This window comes from Salmo trutta, chromosome 13, assembly GCF_901001165.1.
Source record: "Salmo trutta chromosome 13, fSalTru1.1, whole genome shotgun sequence".
NCBI lineage: Eukaryota > Metazoa > Chordata > Actinopteri > Salmoniformes > Salmonidae > Salmo > Salmo trutta.
This window is the reverse complement of record NC_042969.1, coordinates 59,526,369-59,549,181: the sequence shown is the minus strand read 5'-3', so window position 1 is coordinate 59,549,181 and position 22,813 is coordinate 59,526,369. Positions and strand designations below refer to the sequence as shown.

The 22,813-nt window shown below is 42.9% G+C and overlaps 1 protein-coding gene across 14 annotated transcripts in view; it reads left to right on the top strand.

The window, feature by feature from the left end:
• The first annotated feature begins 21,724 nt into the window (after nt 1-21,724).
• phldb1b (pleckstrin homology-like domain, family B, member 1b) overlaps nt 21,725-22,813 on the top strand; it is an 83,353-nt gene continuing 82,264 nt past the window's right edge. For 4 of the 14 annotated variants that reach the window (XM_029772891.1, XM_029772896.1, XM_029772893.1 and 1 more), the window contains exon 1: nt 21,725-21,884. In XM_029772891.1, coding sequence (XP_029628751.1) covers nt 21,825-21,884 — 60 coding nt within the window. In that variant the 5' untranslated portion in view covers nt 21,725-21,824. The remainder of the gene's footprint in view (nt 21,885-22,813) is intronic. The other 10 variants (XM_029772897.1, XM_029772892.1, XM_029772898.1 and 7 more) reach the window with 3 other exon arrangements.

Here is a 22,813-nt window from a genome sequence, read left to right as displayed (position 1 = left end):
GTGGGGAGAAGGAGAGGAGGATAGAGGGAGATGGAGAGAGAAAGACAGAGAGAGGGAGACGGGGATAGAGACAGAGAGAGAGAGAGAGGGAGAGGGCAGGCACAGACCCGTTACAGAGGCAACAGTCATTGCCACGTTTAGTCCCTTCTTCTTCCCACTCCTAAAACAGTGGATGCTATTGAGAGAAATAGAGAGAGGGAGGGAGTGAGAGAATTGTTTTGCAGTCGGTCAGACATGTTTTGGGGGCCTTGCAGAGAGAGAAATGCTCCCTAGAAACGGACTTAAACTGCAATAATAACTCCTTTGTTATGAAAGCTTGTTCTGTTCTATTCTCACAGAAATCAGGGCCATGTTGTAATCACCCAGCCAGTCTTTCAGTGTGTCCTCTGTACTGTGTCAAATGTTACTGTGTTGTTCCAGCAGTCCCACTTCTGCTGTGGGTACTGTGCACTGGCCTGTTAATTACTGCTGCTGGCTACCTTGAATGGGATCATACACTCAGTTTCCTGGAAAGAACCTTTTTGATACATTATAACGGTCTTAATAAGATGCATGATCCCCTTTACACCATTAGAGAAATGCACAGTATTGACAGAACAGAAATAAGTGGTCTACTCTGGCGTGCTCAAGCGGTTAGTGATGCTTCCTTCAGGGCGCATGTATGCTGGTGTTGGTGTGAGGTCAAATCTGGCCAATGCCCTTCTAACACAGTAACACACTTTCTCCTCCTTACTTCCATGTCTTTCCTCACTGTCTCTTAAATAAACATGAAATGGGAAGTATATAAACTAGATGAAATAAGTTATTCTTTACAGATATATCTTATATATTGTATACATTAGAGCACTAGCTGTCATATACACTGAACAAAAATATAAACACAACATGCATAATTTTACAAAGACTTTACTGAGTTACAGTCAATTGAAATAAATTCATTAGCCACTAATCTATGGATTTCACATGACTGGGAATACAGATATGCATCTATTGGTCACAGATACCATAAAAAAAGGTAGAGGCATGGATCAAATGAATGGCACAACAATGGGCCTCAGGATCTCTGCGCATTCAAATTGTCATTGATAAAATGCAATTGGGTTCATTGTCCGTAGACTGTCTGCCCATACAATAACCCCATTGCCACCATGGGGCACTCTGTTCACAACGTTGACATCAGCAAACCGCTCGCCCACACAATGCCATACTGCCCAGTGCCATCTGCCCAGTACAGTTGAAACTGGGATTCATCCATGAAGAGCACACTTCTCCAGTGTGCCAGTGGCCATCGAAGGTGAGCATTTGCTCACTGAAGTCGGTTATGCCACCGAATTGCAGTCAGGTCAAGACCCTGGTGAGGATGACGAGCACGCAGATGAGGTTCCCTGAGACGGTTTCTGACAGTTTGTGCAGAAATTATTCGGTTGTGCAGACCCACAGTTTTATTAGCTGTCTGGTGGCTGGTCTCAGACCACCACGCAGATGAAGGAGCCGGATGTGGAGGACTTGAGCTGGCGTGGTTTCGTGTGGACTGTGGATGTGAAGCCAGTTGGACGTACTGCCAAATTCTCTGAAACGGCTTATGGTAGAGAAATTAACATTAGAGGCTAGCAACAGTTCTGGTGGACATTCCTGAAGTCAGCATACCGATTATATGCTCCCTCAAAACATCTGTGGCATTGTGTTGTGTGACAAAACTGCACATTTTAGAGTGGCCTTTTATTGTCCCTAGCACAAGGTGCACCTGTGTAATGATCGTGCCGTAATTAGCTTCTTGATATGCCACGTCTATCAGGTGGATGGATTGTCTTGGCAATGGAGAAATGCTAACTAACAGGGATGTAAGCAAATGTGTGCACAGAATTTGAGAGAAATAAGCTTTTTGTGCCCATGAAACATTTCTGGGATCATTTATTTCACCTCATGAAACATGGGACCAACACTTTACATGCTGCATTTATATTTTTGTTCAGTATAGTATATTTGTCTTCCTTTTATCTAATGAGTAGCTTCCCAAGCTGTGAGGATACCTGTCTGTGAGAGTGTTATTGTTATAAACAGCTGTGTGTTCCGGGGACTTCAGGCCTTTCCAACAGCTGCAACATCTGGGCTTCACACACTACCAGGCGATATCTATCTTTATAGATACTGCAGACTGGATGACCTTTTCTGAAGGTCTTTCCTCATGTGATTTCCTTTCCTCAGTCTTGGTCTTTTTTTCCTCGCCTCGAGGCAAGCCCTTCATCCAAAACAAAGACAATCAGTTTCAGACTGAATCATCCTTTGAATTTCTTGTCTTCTGTTTCACAGTCGGTTATTTCCTGTTTGCAAGAACTTGGGAAGTGAGCTGGTCATAAGTCTTCACAATGATATCTTCAAATCGGTGGTTCCAATGGCTCAGTGGGGAAGAGAATGGTGCTAGCAACACCAGGGTTGTGGGTTCCATTCCTTCTTGGTCCAGATATACACACACTGTCAATTTACAGTTATATAAGTTGCTTTAAATAAAAGCGTCTGCTAACTGACCATATTAGCATTCACAGATTTGTTTGGTGGTAGTTAGTTCACAATCAATGAAACCCAACATTAGCTGATCATCATTATTACTGGTGCAATATCTGAGAACACGCCAGACTGATCGTTGGGGTGTTTTCCAGATGTGTTGTCACGGTAACACATGGTTGGCGGTCCAAACGAGATGTCATCATGTAAGTCACTGGTAACATTTACCGCAGTTGAACAGGGAACCTGTTGTCACTTTGTCCAAGGAAACCACTCTCTCTCTGGCTACTGGTCTGGAAAATGTCTCATAGGCCACATAATTTGACTACACATGAACACAAGATGCTTGTCCAAAACAAGAGCTATAGTACTATGATATATTGCAGGCTTTCAATTCATATTCACCAGGTTGGAATCTGTGATTTCACTCTGCATGTTGTCTGAACATGAACAATTCGAAATTGTAATGAATACTCAGGGAGAAGAAGGTGTAGATTCACACGCAGAGCACGGCAGATGTTTATTAAGCCTTCGCAGAAGGCAGGAATCGTGGTCGCAGGCAGGCAATGGTCAAACACAGGTAGGCAATCAAAAACAAACAATACAAACAGAAAGAACTGAACTAAATAGGGAGCTGATGAGACCAGGTGAGAAACGAACACAGGTGAAATCAAAGAACAAAAATGAAAGACACGGCTACGTTCAAGAGCACAAAGAAACAAGGCTACGTTCCAGAACACAAAGAAACACAGCTACGTTCAAGAGCACAAAGAAACATGGCTACGTTCCAGAACACAAAGAAACACGGCTACGTTCAAGAGCACAAAGAAACACGGCTACGTTCCAGAACACAAAGAAACACGGCTACGTTCCAGAACACAAAGAAACACGGCTACGTTCCAGAACACAAATAAACATGGCTACGTTCAAGAGCACAAAGAAACACGGCTACGTTCAAGAGCGCAAAGAAACACGGCTACGTTCAAGAGCGCAAAGAAACACGGCTACGTTCCAGAACACAAAGAAACACGGCTACGTTCCAAAACAAAGAAACACGGCTACGTTCCAGAACACAAAGAAACACGGCTACGTTCCAGAACACAAAGAAACACGGCTACGTTCCAGAACACAAAGAAACACGGCTACGTTCCAAAACAAAGAAAAACGGCTACGTTCCAGAACACAAAGAAACATGGCTACGTTCCAGAACACAAAGAAACATGGCTACGTTCCAGAACACAAAGAAACATGGCTACGTTCCAGAACACAAAGAAACACGGCTATGTTCCAAAACAAAGAAACACGGCTACGTTCAAGAGCACAAAGAAAAATAACACATGGTTGACTAAGAAAAGATCAACCTTACAGAAATAGTGTTGTTTTGGGAAGGAGATTCTTGAATGTAGTGGATGGGGAGAAGAGGATGGCTGTCCGTCCATCCAGAGGAGCAGTTTCCATTACTCAAAGGGATATATCCCACACTGTCGTTTCCTTCCCCCACCCTGCTTCCACCTCTTCCTTGTTACTCCGTCTTCCTATAGTGCTGTCCTTAGCAACAACAACAGCCAACACTTTTCCCTTTTCCCTTTATAAACCAGACTGTGTTTCTGAACTAATTTGTGAAGACCTCTCTCTTGTAACTGACTGACATTTGCCACTTGATGAAGAGAAGGACAAAGTGAGAGTCAAAGGGAGAGAGGGGAGGGTGAGTCTGTGACACTCTTGACAAGCAGCATATTGTGTGAAAGGGCTGCCTTTCAAGTCCAAAAAGGTGGGAGGGTAGCTGCTGTTTTGTTGCACTGACACACAGGGCCTTGTGTACTTGTTACTTAGCTTATTCTGGTAACACCACATTCAAATTCCTGACCTGCCGCTCCTCTTTGTCTGTTTTTCTTTCTTAAGAGGGACTGCAAGATGAATGAATAGACCAATAAGTCAGTCAAAATACTGTTGGAGAGACACGGCCTGGTACCAAAGAGTTTGGCAACAGTTGGCACTCCAGCCAAACGTCACCTGGCTGGTACAGACTTTTGACTCACTTAGAGAAAGAGAGAGAAGTGCTGCATTTGCCTGCTGTCCTTTTCATTTGGAGAATTTTCAGCTGAAGAAGGAGGAACTCTGTGTACACCGAGCAAGTCCTGGGACAGCCTGTTTTGATGATACAGAAAGCCATGGCACCGGTGTTTCTGCCCACTGACCAGCTGAGGACACTGACCTGAGAGATGGAGCATTATCACTGTCCAGCTAACATTGGGGTCAGAGTACTCCTGGCGTCAAAGCTCCATACTAAAATCCAGGTTGTACCAAAGGTAAGAGGGAGCATAGAGCTGTAAACATGGAAATGTACAGATGGATAAATGAGTAAAGAAATAATTGGATACTTTAGTGAGATTCATAGTTGACATGTAGTAAGACATGCTCAAAAGCTTAGAGTACAGTAGTGTAACTGATTATCATTATATTTCTCATTGTATAACAGTTGGGGGCCTCCCGAGTGGTGCAGTGGTCTAAGGCACTGCATCACAGTGCTAGAGGCGTCATTACAGATCTGAGTTCGATCCCAGGCTGTATCACAACCGGCTGTGATTGGGAGTCCCATAGGGCGGCGCACAATTGGCCCAGCGTTGTCCGGGTTAGGGGAGGGTTTGGCTGGGGGGGCTTTACTTGCGCCCTAGCAACTCCTTGTGGCGGGCTGGGTGCTTGCAGGCAGATCTCGGTTGTCACTTGAACGGTGTTTCCCCCGACCCATTGGGGTGGCTGGCTTCCAGGTTAAGTTGGTTGGTGTTAAGAAGCGCGGTTTGGCGGGTCATGGTTCGGAGAACGCATGACTCTACCTTTGCCTCCCAAGCCCGTTGGGGAGTTGCAGCGATGAGACAAGACCAAAATTGGGGAGAAAAAGTAAAAAAGGTTTAAAAAATAAGGAAAAAAATTATTCATTAACCTCTCTGGGCCAGTGGGACGCTTGCGTCCCACCTACTCAACAGCCAGTGTAATCCCGTGGCGCGATATTCAAATACCTTAGAAATGCTATTACTTCAATTTCTCAAACATATGACTATTTTACACCATTTTAAAGACAAGACTCTCGTTAATCTAACCACACTGTCCGATTTCAAAAAGGCTTTACAACGAAAGCAAAACATTAGATTATGTCAGCAGAGTACCCAGCCAGAAATAATCAGACACCCATTTTTCAAGCTAGCATATAATGTCACATAAACCCAAACCACAGCTAAATGCAGCACTAACCTTTGATGATCTTCATCAGATGACAATCCTTGGACATTATGTTATACAATACATGCATGTTTTGTTCAATCAAGTTCATATTTATATCAAAAACCAGCTTTTTACATTAGCATGTGACAAGCATGTGACTAGCATTCCCACCGAACACTTCCGGTGAATTTACTAAATTACTCACGATAAACGTTCACAAAAAACATAACAATTATTTTAAGAATTATAGATACAGAACTCCTTTATGCACTCGCTATGTCCGATTTTAAAATAGCTTTTCGGTGAAAGCACATTTTACAATATTCTGAGTAGATAGCCCGGCCATCACAGGCTAGCTATTTTGACACCCACCAAGTGTGGTACTCACCAAACTCCGATTTAATATTAGAAAAGTTTGATTACCTTTGCTGTTCTTCGTCAGAATGCACTCCCAGGACTTCTACTTCAATAACAAATGTTGGTTTGGTTCCAAATAATCCATAGTTATATCCAAATAGCGGCGTTTTGTTCGTGCGTTCAAGACACTATCCGAAGGGTAAAGAAGGGTGACGCACCCGACGCGTTTCATGACAAAAAATGTCAAAATATTCCATTACCGTACTTCGAAGCATGTCAAACGCTGTTTAAAATCAATTTTTATGCTATTTTTCTCGTAAAAAAGCGATAATATTCCGACCGGGAGTCGTTGTTTTTGTTCAAAGAGAGAGAAAGTTAACATGGTGTCGGCTCGTTCACGCGCCTCCAGTCTCATTGTCCTTTGATCGACCATTATCCAAATGCGCTAATGTTTTTCAGCCATGGCCTGCAAAGCCACCATTCATCATTCTGGCGCCTTCTGAGAGCCTATGGGAGCGTTAGAAAATGTCACGTTATGCCAGAGATCCCCTGTTTTGGTTAGAGATGATCAAGAAGGCCAAGAAATAGTCAGAGAGAGCGCTTCCTGTTTGGAATCTTCTCAGGTTTTGGCCTGCCAAATGAGTTCTGTTATACTCACAGACACCATTCAAACAGTTTTAGAAACTTTAGGGTGTTTTCTATCCAAATCAAACAATTATATGCATATTCTAGTTACTGGGCAGGAGTAGTAACCAGATTAAATCGGTTACATTTTTTATCCGGCCGTGCAAATACTGCCCCCTATCCCCAACAGGTTTTAAAACATATTTTTTTTTACAAAAACAGTTGGACTGTAGAAATGGAAAGTAGAAATGTTACATTTGGAGACCAGATATGTATACTAATCAACATGGTTTCCCCTCACTCTATCTCTCTCGATTATTCTCTCTTTACATCATGTGGCAAGGATATCTGTTTCCCAAAGGCTGTCGGTCAGCTCTGTTCTCACACCCATTGTCCAATAGTTCCCTGGGGGTTTCCCTAGGCCATGTGCTGTCTGTATCAGCATGTGTGGTGAGGCAACGGTGTGGGATGGCTGGGCCCTGTAACCTAGTGGAGTGGTGGACAGTCCAGTATACTGGACTAGTCCATTCCCTCTCTCCTCTGGGAGATTATGGACATTGAAAATAGCTTTTTGTGTCGACCAGCACTGGAATTCCTGTAGAGCTCTGTGTCTTTGGGAAACAAACAGCCAAAGTCAACGGAACTTTTGAGCAATGACCCGCATTTGGAATATCATGGTACCACTCTAACTCTCAAACTCCCCCTGCCCTATCCCCTAATGGTAGTAAGGAAATATCGGAGCCGGAGAAAGAATGACTCACTCCCTAACGGTTGACCTGGCATCTAAGCCAGGGGTTTAGTTTTAGTCAAGCTTGCCTTGCTGGTCGTGCATGTATTAGATAGCGCTTTGTGTTTTGCACGTGAAGGACATATTTTTGTATGGAAATGTTAATCCAATAATTATAGCGTTCCTCTTCTATCCACTGAACTGCATCACTGTAGGTCCAGTATTTGCTGGTATGAGTTGTTCAGTGATGTCAGTGCAGTGGTGAGGAATCAATCACACAGCATAACATATAGTCACCCATATCGTAATGACCAACAGGTATTATGAAGAGGCTATAATGCATTGTAAGACTTGTCATAAGAATGTATGACCCATTATACAGTCTTATCATCTCATAATGATCACAATTAACTGAATAATGGCCATTTTAAATCAATTGAAAATGTATAAATAAGTTATAAAGCATTATGACACATGCCTCTAACCCTATTACAGGGGCTGAGTCACTGGCTTACTGGTGCTCTTCCATGCCGTCTCTAGGAGGGGTGCGTCACTTGAGTGCGTTGAGTCGCTGACGTGGTCTTCCTGTCTGGGTTGGCGCCCCCCCTTGGGTTGTGCCGTGGCGGAGATCTTTGTGGGCTATAATCGGCCTTGTCTCAGGATGGTAAGTTGGTGGTTGAAGATATCCCTCTAGTGGTGTGGGGGCTGTGCTTTAGCAAAGTGGGTGGGGTTATATCCTGCCTGTTTGGCCCTGTCCGGGGTATCATCGGATGGGGCTACAGTGTCTCCTGACCCCTCCTGTCTCAGCCTCCAGTATTTATGCTGCAGTAGTTTATGTGTCGGGGGGCTAGGGTCAGTCTGTTATATCTGGAGTATTTCTCCTGTCTTACCCGGTGTCCTGTGTGAACTTAAGTATGCTCTCTCTAATTCTCTCTTTCTCTCTTTCTTTCTCGCTCTCTCTCGGAGGACCTGAGCCCTAAGACCATGCCTCAGGACTACCTGGCATGATGACTCCTTGCTGTCCCCAGTCCACCTGGCCGTGCTGCTGCTCCAGTTTCAACTGTTCTCCCTGCGGCTATGGAACCCTGACCTGTTCACCGGACGTGCTACCTGTCCCAGACCTGCTGTTTTCAACTCTCTAGAGACAGCAGGAGCGGTAGAGATACTCTCAATGATCGGCTATGAAAAGCCAACTGACATTTACTCCTGTGGTGCTGACTTGTTGCACCCTCGAATAATAATAACTGTGATTATTATTATTTGACCATGCTGGTCATTTACGAACATTTGAACATCTTGGCCATGTTCTGTTATAATCTCCACCCGGCACAGCCAGAAGAGGACTGGCCACCCCTCATAGCCTGGTTCCTCTCTAGGTTTCTTCCTAGATTTTGGCCTTTCTAGGGAGTTTTTCCTAGCCACCGTGCTTCTACACCTGCATTGCTTGCTGTTTGGGGTTTTAGGCTGGGTTTCTGTACAGCACTTTGATATATCAGCTGATGTAAGAAGGGCTATATAAATAAATTTGATTTGATGTATGCTGTCATTAATTAAAGCGTCATACCTTCAACGGCTTTCACAAAGGGTATGATGATCTGTGAGTCTGTGTTCTGTAGCTCTGCTGTTCCCCACAGTGGAGCAGGTGGTGTGTTTAGCTTGCAGCAGAGAGTGGCTGTGGTCCAAAACGGATAGCTCTGGGCCAGGGCACTGAGCCTGTGTGTTTTGAGCACACCATCAGCTGAGGAAGGAATGACAAAAACTCTTCCAGGCAATGCAGAGCATGTCAATATTGATATCATTGCTTTATCTTCGTTTTGAACAGTGTTTTTATTTTTGCTGCTTGCGGAACGTGTTGCTGATTGGTTTGACACTCCTATAATTCCTACAGAATGAGTCATTGTAAATCAGAAATAGTTGCACTTGTAACATATAACTTGGCATCAGAAGTGTAAGTGACCATTTAGTTGAGAGATCATTGTACATATCAAATCTGTAATTGAATGTTTATAACATCTGCATCTGTTGTTAGTAAACGTTAAAAGTCCCGTTTGCATTTTAGTCTGTTGCATCCTGATCTCTTGGACGGGTTTCCTGAACTACACACAGAGATCATTGTACTGTCCCTTATATCCTTCTGTTCCTTATATGAAAGTGACAGAGGCCACTATCAGACCTTGGCCTTGGCCTCAGCCCTACGGGAAATGCTTCCTCTGTCGGCCACACAGGATGTCCACATATAGTGACACCCGTTGTGGTCAACCTCTTCTAGCTGTCCTTCTTTGTTTGTCATCTTTTTCCTCTTGCTGTCACTCTGTCTTTCCGGGATCCTTCCATGAAGAGATGCAGTCTCTTATGTGGTTCACAGTTCACACAACACGTCCATCTATTGACTTTCTCAAGCCCTATTTTCTTCAACCTTATTTTAAAATCAGACAATAACTTTTCATAGGTGCTTTTGCTTATGTTATATGGAGAATTTTATGAGAAAGTGCCATCATACTGGCCAGTTTTAGCTATACATGGCAACCATAACATGAGTTAAATACTGTGCATTGGCTCACATAACAAATGGCCATAAACAACACCTTTAGCCATGTGCAAAAACAAAAGTGGAAACCTTTTATTCTGTCTGGGAGGCCACATCCATTGGCTGTATCCCATTTACCAATGCTGTTCATTAATCTATTCTTAGATTTCTGTTATGATTTGAAACCTTTGAATGGTTTTTACAATGAATCGTGAAAATTTTAAATAAATCCAAACTTGTGGGGACAGTTATCTAGTTAAGTAGATAATCTCAGTTTAGACATATGAAATGTACTGTTTCTCATTCTCTTTGTTACTAGGTTAGACTGACCAACCTCAACCACTGACCCTGACTGTCATTGTACCCTGCCTATTGCAGATTCCCTTTGTTCTATGTGGCCTATAATAAACAGTCATATATATCACTGGTGTTAAAGAGAAGGAGAGTAGGGAGGGAAGCCTTTGATGCTGCTCACTGTTTAGCCCCCTGTACGGTGTACATATTAGGACATATACCCCTCCTGCCTGTCCCAGGTACAAATGTTTTGACATTTTGAAATGGAGAGGTACTTACCTGAGTTTGTCCAATGAAAACTGTGTGTCCTACTGAACATGACCCAGATGGAAACAATGACAATCAGATTTTGTGATTATCAATGGAACTATTTGCATTAAAGGAAAACAGCCGGTATGATGCATTTTACATCATATGAGGCTGCGTTTTGCATCATATGATGCAAAATGCATCATACCGGATGTATTTCAGTATTTTGAAAGGTATATATCTTGAAAACTTGATTGCTGACATGCATAACACTTTAGGACTATATCAACAATGGACTAGTGAAACAAATACCAAAAGATAGTTTTTGGATGGAATGTTCCATTAAGAACATTGAGATGCATTATATGGTTGTTTAAATGTAAATCATTTACACACCTCGAAACACCTCAGAAAGAATTGATATATAAACTTTGTAATGATAGTTTTTTTGGTTTTGAGCTTAATTACTGTTGTAGTTCTCCTTTAGTTTTGTGAGTCGTAGAGTTATGCTCATGGCACTCAAAGTACAAGTAACACGTGAGTAAATAATGAGGGATACAAAGTATATTGAAAGCAGGTGCTTCCACACAGGTGTGGTTCCTGATTTAATTAAGCAATTAACATCCCATCATGCTCAGGGTCATGTATTAAAATGCCCAGTTGCCCATTATTCTGGCTACCATGTCTAGAAGAAGAGATCTCAGTGACTTTGAAAAGGGTTTTGCAAAGAAGCATATGGGGTTTAAAGGGTGTGTGTGTGTGTGTGTGTGTGTGTGTGTGTGTGTGTGTGTGTGTGTGTGTGTGTGTGTGTGTGTGTGTGTGTGTGTGTGTGTGTGTGTGTGTGTGTGCGTGCATCTGTGTGTCAGTCACTAGATCTCAACCCAATTGAACACGTATGGTAGATTCTGGAGCGGCGCTTGAGACAGCGTTTTCCACCACCATCAACAAAACACCAAATTATGGAATTTCTCATGGAAGAATGGTATCATATCCATCCAATAGAGTTGCAGACACTTGTAGAATCTATGCCAAGGTGCATTGAAGCTGTTCAGGGGGCTCTTGGTGACCCAACGCCCTATTAAGACACTTTATGTTGGTGTTTCCTTTATTTTGGCAGTTACTTGTATAGTGATCTGTATGTGATGTATTCTCAGCAGATAAAATATGAACTTTGTTTGGGTGTTTGGAGAATAGACCATGGAAGGGTGTTGCCAGAGAAGGGTACTTTGTAATACCACATTGTAAATTGCTTTTCCCTCCCTCCCTCTCATAAATGGAGTTCTTGTTTAGAGATAAAGCTACTTTTATACTGTTTTGCATTCCATGCAACAAAGGGGAACATTTTGCTCAAGCAAATGGCAGTAAGCAAAATAACCATAAACTATTTAAATATATTGCTCTCTCTTCAGAGACAGATTTTAAATGAACCCTTCAACATGCTTTATGTTGTATGTTATTAAGAGTTTACCATTAGTTTACTAGTCCACTGAGTGTAAACCAGATCAAGTTAAACAGCCACGTGCAGCAGGACTTTTCATCGCATTCATGTTGTAACTGGGAAATTATTTGTGTTGTATTCTTTTCATTGGCGACAAGTTGTGTCTCAATTCCTAGATCTATAGTATCACTTTGTTTCAGTAGATTGTGTGCTTTCTTGTGATGCAATGGCTGTAGTAACCCTCAGTATATCACTTGGTTCTATCACATAAAGAAGTATGTCAATCAATCAATCAATCAATCCAATTTATTTATAAAGCCCTTTTTACATCAGCAGATGTCACAAAGTGCTTATATAGAAACCCAGCCTAAAACCCCAAACAGCAAGCAATGCAGATGTAGAAGCACGGTGGGTAGGAAAAACTCCCTGGAAAGGCAGGAACCTAGGAAGAAACCTAGAGAGGAACCAGGCTCTGGGGGGTGGTCAGTCCTCTTCTGGCTGTGCCGGGTGAAGATTATGAAAGTTGTTCAAATGTTCGTAGATGACCAGAAGGGTCAAATAATGAGAGAGAGCGAGAGAGAGACTTAAATATGTTGATGTCATCATTCTGCAGGAGACATGGTGTCACTCATTGTTTCACAGGCTACAGAGAGGTAATTGTGCCATCACAGAAACTCAGCTCTGTCAATAGAGGCAGAGACTCTGCAGGACTAATCATTTGGTACAAATCCAAAATACATAATCGAATTGATCCCCTCAAAATTGGTAAATATCACATTTGGTTAAAACTGAAAAAAGAACTTGTACTGACAGAAAAATATGTGTTCCTTTGCGCAAAAAACAAAAAATAGAAACAAGAGGAATTAGCAATACAAAATGGTGACATATGGACAACCCATTTTAAAACACTCTACAACACCGTTCAAATTGACACAAATGCAGAACAATGCAAAATTCATGAGAAGTTTAATGGATTAGAAAAAGCTATAAAGGACAATCAAAATCCATTGGACGCCCCAATTACTGACCAGGAGCTCTATAAGAAACTTCAGTCCCTCAAATTTAAAAAAGCATGCGTACCTGATGGCATCCTTGATGAGATGCTCAAACTCACTAGTGCAAAATTTTAATTGTCTATATTAAAACTGTTTAATTTGATCGTGCGTGTAGGTTATTTCCCTGACATCTGGAATCAAGGACTCATAACCCCAATCTTTAAGAACGGAGACAAATTTGACCCTAACAATTACAGAGGCATTTGTGTGAACAGTAACCTGGAGAAGGTTTTCTATAGTATTATAAATGTAAGAGTTCTAAACTTCCTTAATAAGCACAATGTCTTGAGTAAAAGCCAAATTGGATTTATACCAAAACATCGCACGACTGATCATATTACACCTTACACACCCTGATAGATAAACATATCCACCAAAATAATACCAAGATATGCGCTTGCTTTATCGACTTCCAAAAATAATTTGATTCTATTTGGCATACAGGACTGTTCTACAAAGTTATTGAAAGTGGTATAGGGGGTAAAACATATGACATAATTAAATCAATGTATACTGGCAATACTTGCAGCATTAAAATTGGCAAGAAAATAACAGAATTCTTTAACCAGGGGCGGGGCCTTCGCCAGGGTTGCAATCTGAGCCCTGTACTCTTCAATATTTACTTCAACAAATTGGCCACTATTCTAGAAAAATCCTCAGCCACTGGTGTTAGTCTCCACAAATCAGAGGTTAAATGCCTACTTTTCGCAGATGACCTATGCCTGCTGTCACCCACAGCACATGGCCTACAGCAGAGCCTGGACCTGCTAGAGCAGTACTGCCAGACCTGGGCCCTGGCAGTAAACCCCAAAAAGACTAAAATAATGATTATCCAGAGAAGATTCAGATCTCAGGGAATTAGACCAAAGTTCTCAATTGGTACAAAATATATAGAGTACTGCACACACTACAATTACTTAGGTTTAAAAATAAGCTCAACTGGACCCCTTAATGAGGCAGTGAATGAACTGAGAGAGAAAGCACGCAGGGCATTCTACGCCATTAAAAAACAAATTCTAATTGAAATACCTATTAAAATTTGGCCAAAACTAATTGAATGGGTCATTGAACCAATTGCACTTTATGGCAGCGAGGTGTGGAGTCCACTTGCAAAAAAAGATTTCACCAAATGGGACAAACACCACATTGGAACCCTGCATGCAGAGTTCTGTAAGATTCTCCTACATGTCCAGAGGAAAACTACATACAATGCATGCAGGGCAGAATATGCCAATATCCACTAATAATAAAAACTAAAAAAATAGGAATTAAGTTTTGGAAACATCTAAAATACAGTGGCCCCCTCTCATATCATTACCAAACCCTGCAATGCCAAGAGCTGAGCAAAGAAAAGAGTCCCCTCATCCAGCTGGTCCTGGGGCTGAGTTCACAAACCTGTTCTACTAACACACTGAAGCCCCAGGACCAGAACATCCAATCAATCAGAATAAAACAAATTACAACACAATCAAAACAAAACTACATTGCTTATTGGGAAGCACAAGCACAAGCAAAATGCAGTGCTATCTGGCCCTAAATTGACAGTACACCATGGCAAACTATTTGACCATGGTTACTGATCAAAACCTTAGAAAAACCTTGACAAAGTACAAGCTCAGTGAGCACAGCCTTGCCATTGAGAAGGGTAGACACAGGAAAACCTGGCTCCCTGTAGAAGAAAGTCTGTGCAACCACTGCACAGCAGCAGAACCTGAGACAGAGCTGCATTTCCTTACAAAATGTCAAAAATATAAAACAATTAGAGACTGTCATTTCCCCAAATTTGAAACCCTTATTCAAGGTTTCAAAGACCTCTCTGATGAGAGTAGGCTACCCATCCTGTTGGGGGAGGACGCAGAGAGCTGTGGGTTGGCAGCGCACTACATTGCTGCCTGCCATAAGATGAGGGACAGTGTCTGACAGACCAATCAACCTGCACATGTCCTCTACTGTATGCTTATTGTTATTGTTCAATGTATGGTTATTTTTTACCCTTGGTTATTGTTGTTACTGTTGTCCTGTTGACAATTTTGATTCTTCTTATTTTCATATTGTAAATATCAAAAGTAAGCTTTGGCAATATGTACATTGTTACGTCATGCCAATAAAGCAAATTGAATTGAATTGAAAAAAATTGAAAGAGAGAGACAAACACAGCAGGTCAGGGACAAGGTAGCACATCCGGTGAACAGGTAATGGTTCCACAGCCACAGGCAGAACAGTTGAAATTGGAGCACGACCAGGTGGACTGGGTCCAGCCAGGAATCATCAGGCCAGGTAGTCCTGAGGCATGGTCCTAGGGCTCAGATCCATCCAGGAGGGGAGGGAGAGAGAGGGAATTTTAGGGAGCATACTGAGATCCACACAGGACACCAGATAAGACAGAAGAATTACACTGGATATAACAGACTGACCCTAGCCCCTCGGTACATAGACTATTGCAACTTCTTGACTGTCCCGCAAAATGAAATCGGGGAGGGGCCTGTGGCTCTGTCTCCGCGCGTTAGCAAGTGCGTATGTTAATCACACGCGATATGTCAGACAGCACTGGCCTGATTTTGACTAAACTTGGGTAAATGATGCGTCTTGCCATAGAGATCTGGCGTTTACAAAAATCCACTGATTGGCCAGATGGCGATTGAAAATGCAAACTTTTAAAGGTCATGCCCCTAACCCCGCTATTGACCAATAAACATTCACATGGGCGTGGTATGGCACATAAATGCATATTAATCAGTCAAGTATATTCGTATTGTAACAACATTTGGTACATATGTTGCAAACACTGTCAAGACTCAACATATGCAAGAACATTCATATCGACCACACAGTGGAGTTATAACAGGCAGATGTTTATATCTCTTGATCTGTTTGACTCGGAGTGATGAAATTTGGCACACATGCTCAGGGATATGAGTCTAGCTAACCCACTCGATATCTCAGACAAAACTTTGGCAAATTATGCGTCTTGCCATAGAAATCCACAGATTGGCCCAAGGGGGGCGCTGCATGATTCATGGGGGACGACATTTTTACCGTTGCCTTCTTGAATTGTATTGTTGTAGGCATATCCTTGCATTGTGGATATTGCGCAAGTAGCATGAATCTTCTTTATATCATCTGATTTAAGGTATCTGGTAAAGGCTGCCTAAAAGATACATGCTGGAACTCTTCCCATGGTAGTTTGCTACATTTCTGTGGCCTCGCTCTAAAAACAGAAGGTGCTGTTTGGCTGTAGCCACATCCAGTTGTGAAGAGCTAAGGGACATTGCAGAGTACAATTGTTGCCATAAATATATGTTCCCTGAAATGCCAAGTATTTATGTGCAGCCACTTGGTGTCCTATAGTAGGCTGTACATGGTGCCTACTACTAGAACTACTGTCCCCCCTCTCTACCCTGTTCCCTGACATGTAGGCTACGTTCCAATGTCCATACTAACATACCACTTAGCTAGAATATGTGCCCAATACATGGCTTCATTCTAGGTAGTATGCTAGTGTGAATATTAGAACAGATGATTGCAGAGATGTTTTCTCAGAGTGAAACATCTCCGGGTGAGAAACACATCAGGTCTCAGGGAGAGAGTGTTTACATTTTATGGAGACAGTGAATATTTTATTACAAGAACCAAAAACTACAAGGAGTAGGATGCTATAGTAAATCTGTCATGTGAGCAGATATGGCATTTGTAATAGAATTGATGGATTGTTCAGCAACACCTGGGTATTTGTGTGTGTGTCTTTTTGTCTCTCTTTCTCTCTCCAGCCCACCTCAGTTCTAATGCCAGTGTTGAGTAATCCTCTGGGTAGGAAGGAAGAGGCAGCCAATCATTACCTTACTCCATACGAGACTATTAATTTCAATTCTAATTGCTATTTATTTCCGACGCATCAGCATTTCGGAAGCGCACAAAGCGTCTCTTCATTGGAAATTCATGCCCATGGGTAGAGAATCTGTGGAGAATATTGTCCCACGTGTATTCATATGCATGATGAAACCTCCAAATGGTATGTTTGGACAGTAGTGAGATGATATTTTTACATAAGCTACCATAGGATGTCTACGGAGGTAATATCTTGTTGTTGTGTCGAGGAAGTTTGTACTATACTACAGCTGATGTTTAGGAGTTTCTCTGTCTTGACTAGGGGAAGAAAATAGGGAAGAAATTCCCAAGTTCCCCAATTCTCCCAGATTGTCATCAACGTGTTTGAGTGACGAATTTGTTTGTCTCCTGGGACAGTCGTGGGACTTCGGGTTTGGAAACAATATGCCCCACTATTGCACATACTCGCATGCCTTCAGCAAGCCACAAGCTCCCTCCCTCCCTCCAACATTTCTGCTATTCAACTCGATGGCTCCCCTCCCATATCCTCATCAAAAAAGATTCCTTCATGTGTGAGGGAAAGATCCATGCATGCTCGATGGAACACAATGCCTGCCTTTGTAGCAGCCACTCCAGTTGAAAAAAAAGAAAAGTGCCATGCTTTGCATTGTTTCTCCTTTAATCTCTGTGTGTGTAGTTAGCAGTGGGCTGGTTCTGTAGAGCGCATCTTTAGAGAAAAGGCTGTCAACAGTTTTGAGAGAGAGAGAGAGAGAGAGAGAGAGAGAGAGAGAGAGAGAGATGAGGCTTTGATGAATGTGATGGCATGTGGTGGGAACTGGCTGAGAATAGGGGCTGGAATCAGATCAAACCAGACTAGATCACAGAGATATATTGGATTAGACAGAGTTCGATGATGGCCTATTGTATGTTCTTTATCCAGCTCTCCAGACGACCTACATTGCCTTCATGGAGTTACAGTCTCTGAGTTATTGCATGTTCATATTACCCTAATAGTGTTAATAATACCGTATAATCACTCTAAAGGCTATTTCTACCCCTCACCTCTCATCCTCTCTCAATTTTCTCTTCCTTTTTTGTCTCTGTCCTTCTCTCCATCCGTTATCAGGGCTTGTGGCTACCAGGCAAGAATGCGGGCTTAGTTCAGCGTAGCAAGCACAGACAGGTCCGTGCTGTGAATGGGAGCATGTAACGAATCAGGGGTGATTGTTGAGGTAGATGATACCTCAACAATAGGTATAGCTGCTGGCAAGTAGCAGGTACTGTAGAAGCTTTGAAGGAAGCTCTAATTTGCTCACTCTGTAGTTGAGAGTAAGAATCTTTCCACAATGGAGGCCGTATATTTGCTGGACAACTGGTGAAAGGTAATTACCGGATAGCCCTACAACTGCACTGTAAGATATGACAAGGGACGTGGTGGCTATATCATGAGGTTACTCGGTCTCTCACACACACAGTAGTTTCTTAGTATGTATAGTCATGTGAAATATAACTTAGATTGAAGCGTTTTGTTCTGATCATAGTGTTTTTTTTAACTGTTTGTTGACATATACATTTTTGCCATTTCTATAAGTAATATCAGACATTTTAGTGATTTTTTTTGGCAGAGTTCTATCACGTTAACAGGATAAACTTGATGATAAAGAACATTGAATCTATGTTGTGAATTGGGATACATCAGAAACATACACTATGTGGACACTTGCTCGTCGAACATCTCTTTACAAAATCATGGGCATTAATATGGAGTTGGTCCCTCCTTTGCTGCTATAACAGCCTCCACTCTTCTTTGAAGGCTTTCCACTAGATGTTGGAACATTTCTGCAGGGACTTGCTTCGATTCAGCCACAAGAGCATTAGTGATGTCGGGCACTGATGTTGGGCGATTAGGCCCTGGCTCGCAGTTGGCGTTCCAATTCATTCAGAAGGTGTTCGATGGGGTTGAGGTCAGGGCTCTGTGCAGCCAGTCAAATTCTTCCACACCGATCTCGACAAACCATTTCTGTATGGACCTCGCATTGTGCACGGGAGCATTGTCATGCTGAAACAGGAAAGTGCCTTCCCCAAATTGTTGCCACAAAGTTGGAAGCACAGAATCGTCTAGAATGTCTTTGTATGCTGTAGCGCTAAGATTTCCCTTCACGGGAACTAAGGGGCATAGCCTGAACCATGAAAAACATTATTCCTCCTCAACTAAACTTTACAGTTGGCACTATGCATTCGGGCAGGTAGCGTTTTCCTGGCATCCGAAAAACCCAGATTAGTCCGTCGGACTGCCAGATGGTGAAGCGTGATTCATCACTGCAGAGAACGTGTTTCCACTGCTTCAGAGTCCAATGGCGGAAAGCTTAACACAACTCCAGCCAATGCTTGGCATTGCGCAAGGTGATCTTAGGTAAGCTCAGTCATCGAGACCCATTTCATGAAGCTCCCGACGAACAGTTATAGTGCTGACGTTGCTTCCAGAGACAGTTTGGAACTTTTAAATGTTGCAATCGGGGACGACAATTTTTACGTGCTACGCACCTCAGCACTCAACGGTCCCGTTCTGTGAGATTTGTGGCCTACCACTTCACAGCCGAGCCGTTGTTGCTCCTAGATGTTTCCACTTCACAATAACAGCACTTACAGTTGACCGGGGCACCTTTATTAGGGCATAAATTTGATGAACTGACTTGTTGGAAAGGTGGCATCCTATGACGGTGCCACGTTGAACATCACTGAGTGCTTCAGTACGGGCCATTCTACTGCCAAAGTTTCTCTATGGAGATTGCATGTCTGTGTGCTCAATTTTATACACCTGTCAGTAACGGGTGTGGCTGAAATAACCAAATCCACTAATTTGAAGGGGTGTCCACATACCTTTGGCCATGTAGTGTATTTACCAACCCTGCACATCTTTTTAGGGATGCTAATTACTCTGAGAACACTTCCGTCCAAGGCACTTAAATGTACAAAGACGACTATAATTATGTGTTTGATAACCTTACTTGTGGTTTTCTCGACTTAATTTGCCCACAATGGGTGCATAAGTATTTTGTTAGTCTCACATACGCTCACTCTCAAATCTGGTCATTTATGACACGTACAAATACAGACATGGAAAAGTATGTATAGCAATCTGTTCTGGGCTGACTCGGTGGAAAAGCCAAAAAGCAATGAATAAGAGAGAAGGAATTTGTGGGATAAGGAGAGTGGGGGAGAGGGGTGGGTGCAGTAGAGACTGAGGGGAGGGCAGACAGACAGGCGCAAGAAGGCTGCAATGCATTCCTGTCTCAGGTCTCAGGGGAGATCACCCTGTGTCTCTGTCTGTTGGCTCAGTGAGGTAATATGGGATATCAGTAGAATCTGTACACTGTCTGTCTCCCTGTGTGTGGTGTATTCTCATCTAATGAATCACATTACTGACTCATCCTGGCTGAGAGGGGCTGAAGGGGGAATCCCAATCAGCAGGGTCTGCCTTTCTCTGAGAGTACTCATTGATCACTTGTAAGGTCTTTTTTTATTTTTTATTTTACCTTCATTTAACCAGGTAGGCTAGTTGAGAACAAGTTCTCATTTGCAACTGCGACCTGGCCAAGATAAAGCATAGCAATTCGACACATACAACAACACAGAGTTACACATGGAATAAACAAAACATACAGTCAATAATACAGTAGAAAAAAAGAAAACAAAAAGTCTATATACAGTGAGTGCAAATGAGGTAAGATAAGGGAGGTAAGGCAATAAATAGGCCATGGTGGCGAAGTAATTACAATATAGCAATTAAACACTGGAATGGTAGATGTGCAGAAGATGAATGTGCAAGTAGGGATACTGGGGTGCAAAGGAGCAAGATAAATAAATAAATACAGTAAGGGGATGAGGTAGATAGATGGGCTGTTTACAGATGGGCTATGTACAGGTGCAGTGATCTGTGAGCTGCTCTGACAGCTGGTGTTTAAAGCTAGTGAGGGAGATATGAGTCTCCAGCTTCAGTGATTTTTGCAGTTTGTTCCAGTCATTGGCAGCAGAGAACTAGAAGGAAAGGCGACCAAAGGAGGAATTGACTTTGGGGGTGACCAGTGAGATATACCTGCTGGAGTGCGTGCTACGAGTGGGTGCTGCTATGGTGACCAGTGAGCTGAGATAAGGCGTTTCACAGTCCCTTTGGCCATGGCTAGTTAAGCATTCTGGACCATTCTCTTTCACCTGTAATGTATAGACCAATGTGAATGACCGTGCATGTACAGTATAAACGCCACATAAGACGAGACTAAAGACAGACACAAAAAGTTGATTATAAAGTATGATTCATGTTGCCTTTTGTAAACAGCAGGAGTCAGTAATGGCAGAAGGCCTGTGAATCCTTCAGAATCCTTTCATCTCTGCTTGTTATCCTCTCACAGGTGTGTTGCGTTTTGTTCCATAGGATCTTCATGTGTCAGGGGGGGTGATTGACAACGCAGTAGATATGGACAGTCTGAACAGGAACCTGCCTGAGTGTGTTTTGTTCCATAGGATCTTCATGTGTCAGGGGGGGTGATTGACAACGCAGTAGATATGGACAGTCTGAACAGGAACCTGCCTGAGTGTGTTTTGTTCCATAGGATCTTCATGTGTCAGGGGGGGTGATTGACAACGCAGTAGATATTGACAGTCTGAACAGGAACCTGCCTGAGTGTGTTTTGTTCCATAGGATCTTCATGTGTCAGGGGAGGTGATTGACAACGCAGTAGATATGGACAGTCTGAACAGGAACCTGCCTGAGTGTGTTTTGTTCCATAGGATCTTCATGTGTCAGGGGGGGTGATTGACAACGCAGTAGATATGGACAGTCTGAACAGGAACCTGCCTGAGTGTGTTTTGTTCAATAGGATCTTCATGTGTCAGGGGGGTGATTGACAACGCAGTAGATATGGACAGTCTGAACAGGAACCTGCCTGAGTGTGTTTTGTTCCATAGGATCTTCATGTGTCAGGGGGGGTGATTGACAACGCAGTAGATATGGACAGTCTGAACAGGAACCTGCCTGAGTGTGGACGGCAAACCCATCAGGTGTTACAGGTGAGTGTGTGTGTGTGTGTGTGTGTGTGTGTGTGTGTGTGTGTGTGTGTGTGTGTGTGTGTGTGTGTGTGTGTGTGTGTGTGTGTGTGTGTGTGTGTGTGTGCGTGTGTTTTGTTTCTATGGGGCGGTGCATGTGTGTGTCCCAGTGTGTGTGTATGCACTGAGTGTACAAAGCGTTAAAACCATCTGCTCTTTCCATGACATAGCCTGACCAGGTGAATCCAGGTGAAAGCTATGATACCTTATTGATTTCACTTGATAAATCCACTTCAATCATGTGAGGGGACAGGTTAAATAATTTTTCAGCGTTTAGACAACTGAGACATGGATTGTGTATGTGTGCCATTCAGAGGGTGAATGGGCAAGACAAAAGATGTAAGTGCCTTTGAATGAGGTATGGTAGCAGGTGCCATGCACACCGGTTTGTGCCAAGAACTGCAACACTGCTGGGTTTTTCACTCTCAACAGTTTCCCGTGTGTATCAAGAATGGTCCTCCACCCAAAGGACATCCAGCTAACGTGACACAACTGTGGGAAGCATTGGAGTCAACATGGGCCAGCATTGTTGTGGAAAGCTTTCGACACCTTGTAGAGTCCATGCCCCGCTAATTGAGGCCAAATTTGGTGCAAGTCAATATTATGAAGGTGTTCCTAACGTTTGGTATACTCAGTGTGTGTGTGTGTGTGTGTGTGTGTGTGTGTGTGTGTGTGTGTGTGTGTGTGTGTGTGTGTGTGTGTGTGTGTATGTGTGTGTGTGTATATTCTGCAGTCTCTTCTCTCTAACCACAGCCTGCCCTTCACTACCACTCTGTGATGAGTGTTCTCTTAATGGGGAGGGGTACTTGGACTGTGAGGCCATTGTGTGAGCGATGCTAAAAACTTGGCAAGCGACGTTGGAAACAAAGTCCTGGCCGTCATCGTGATGTGTA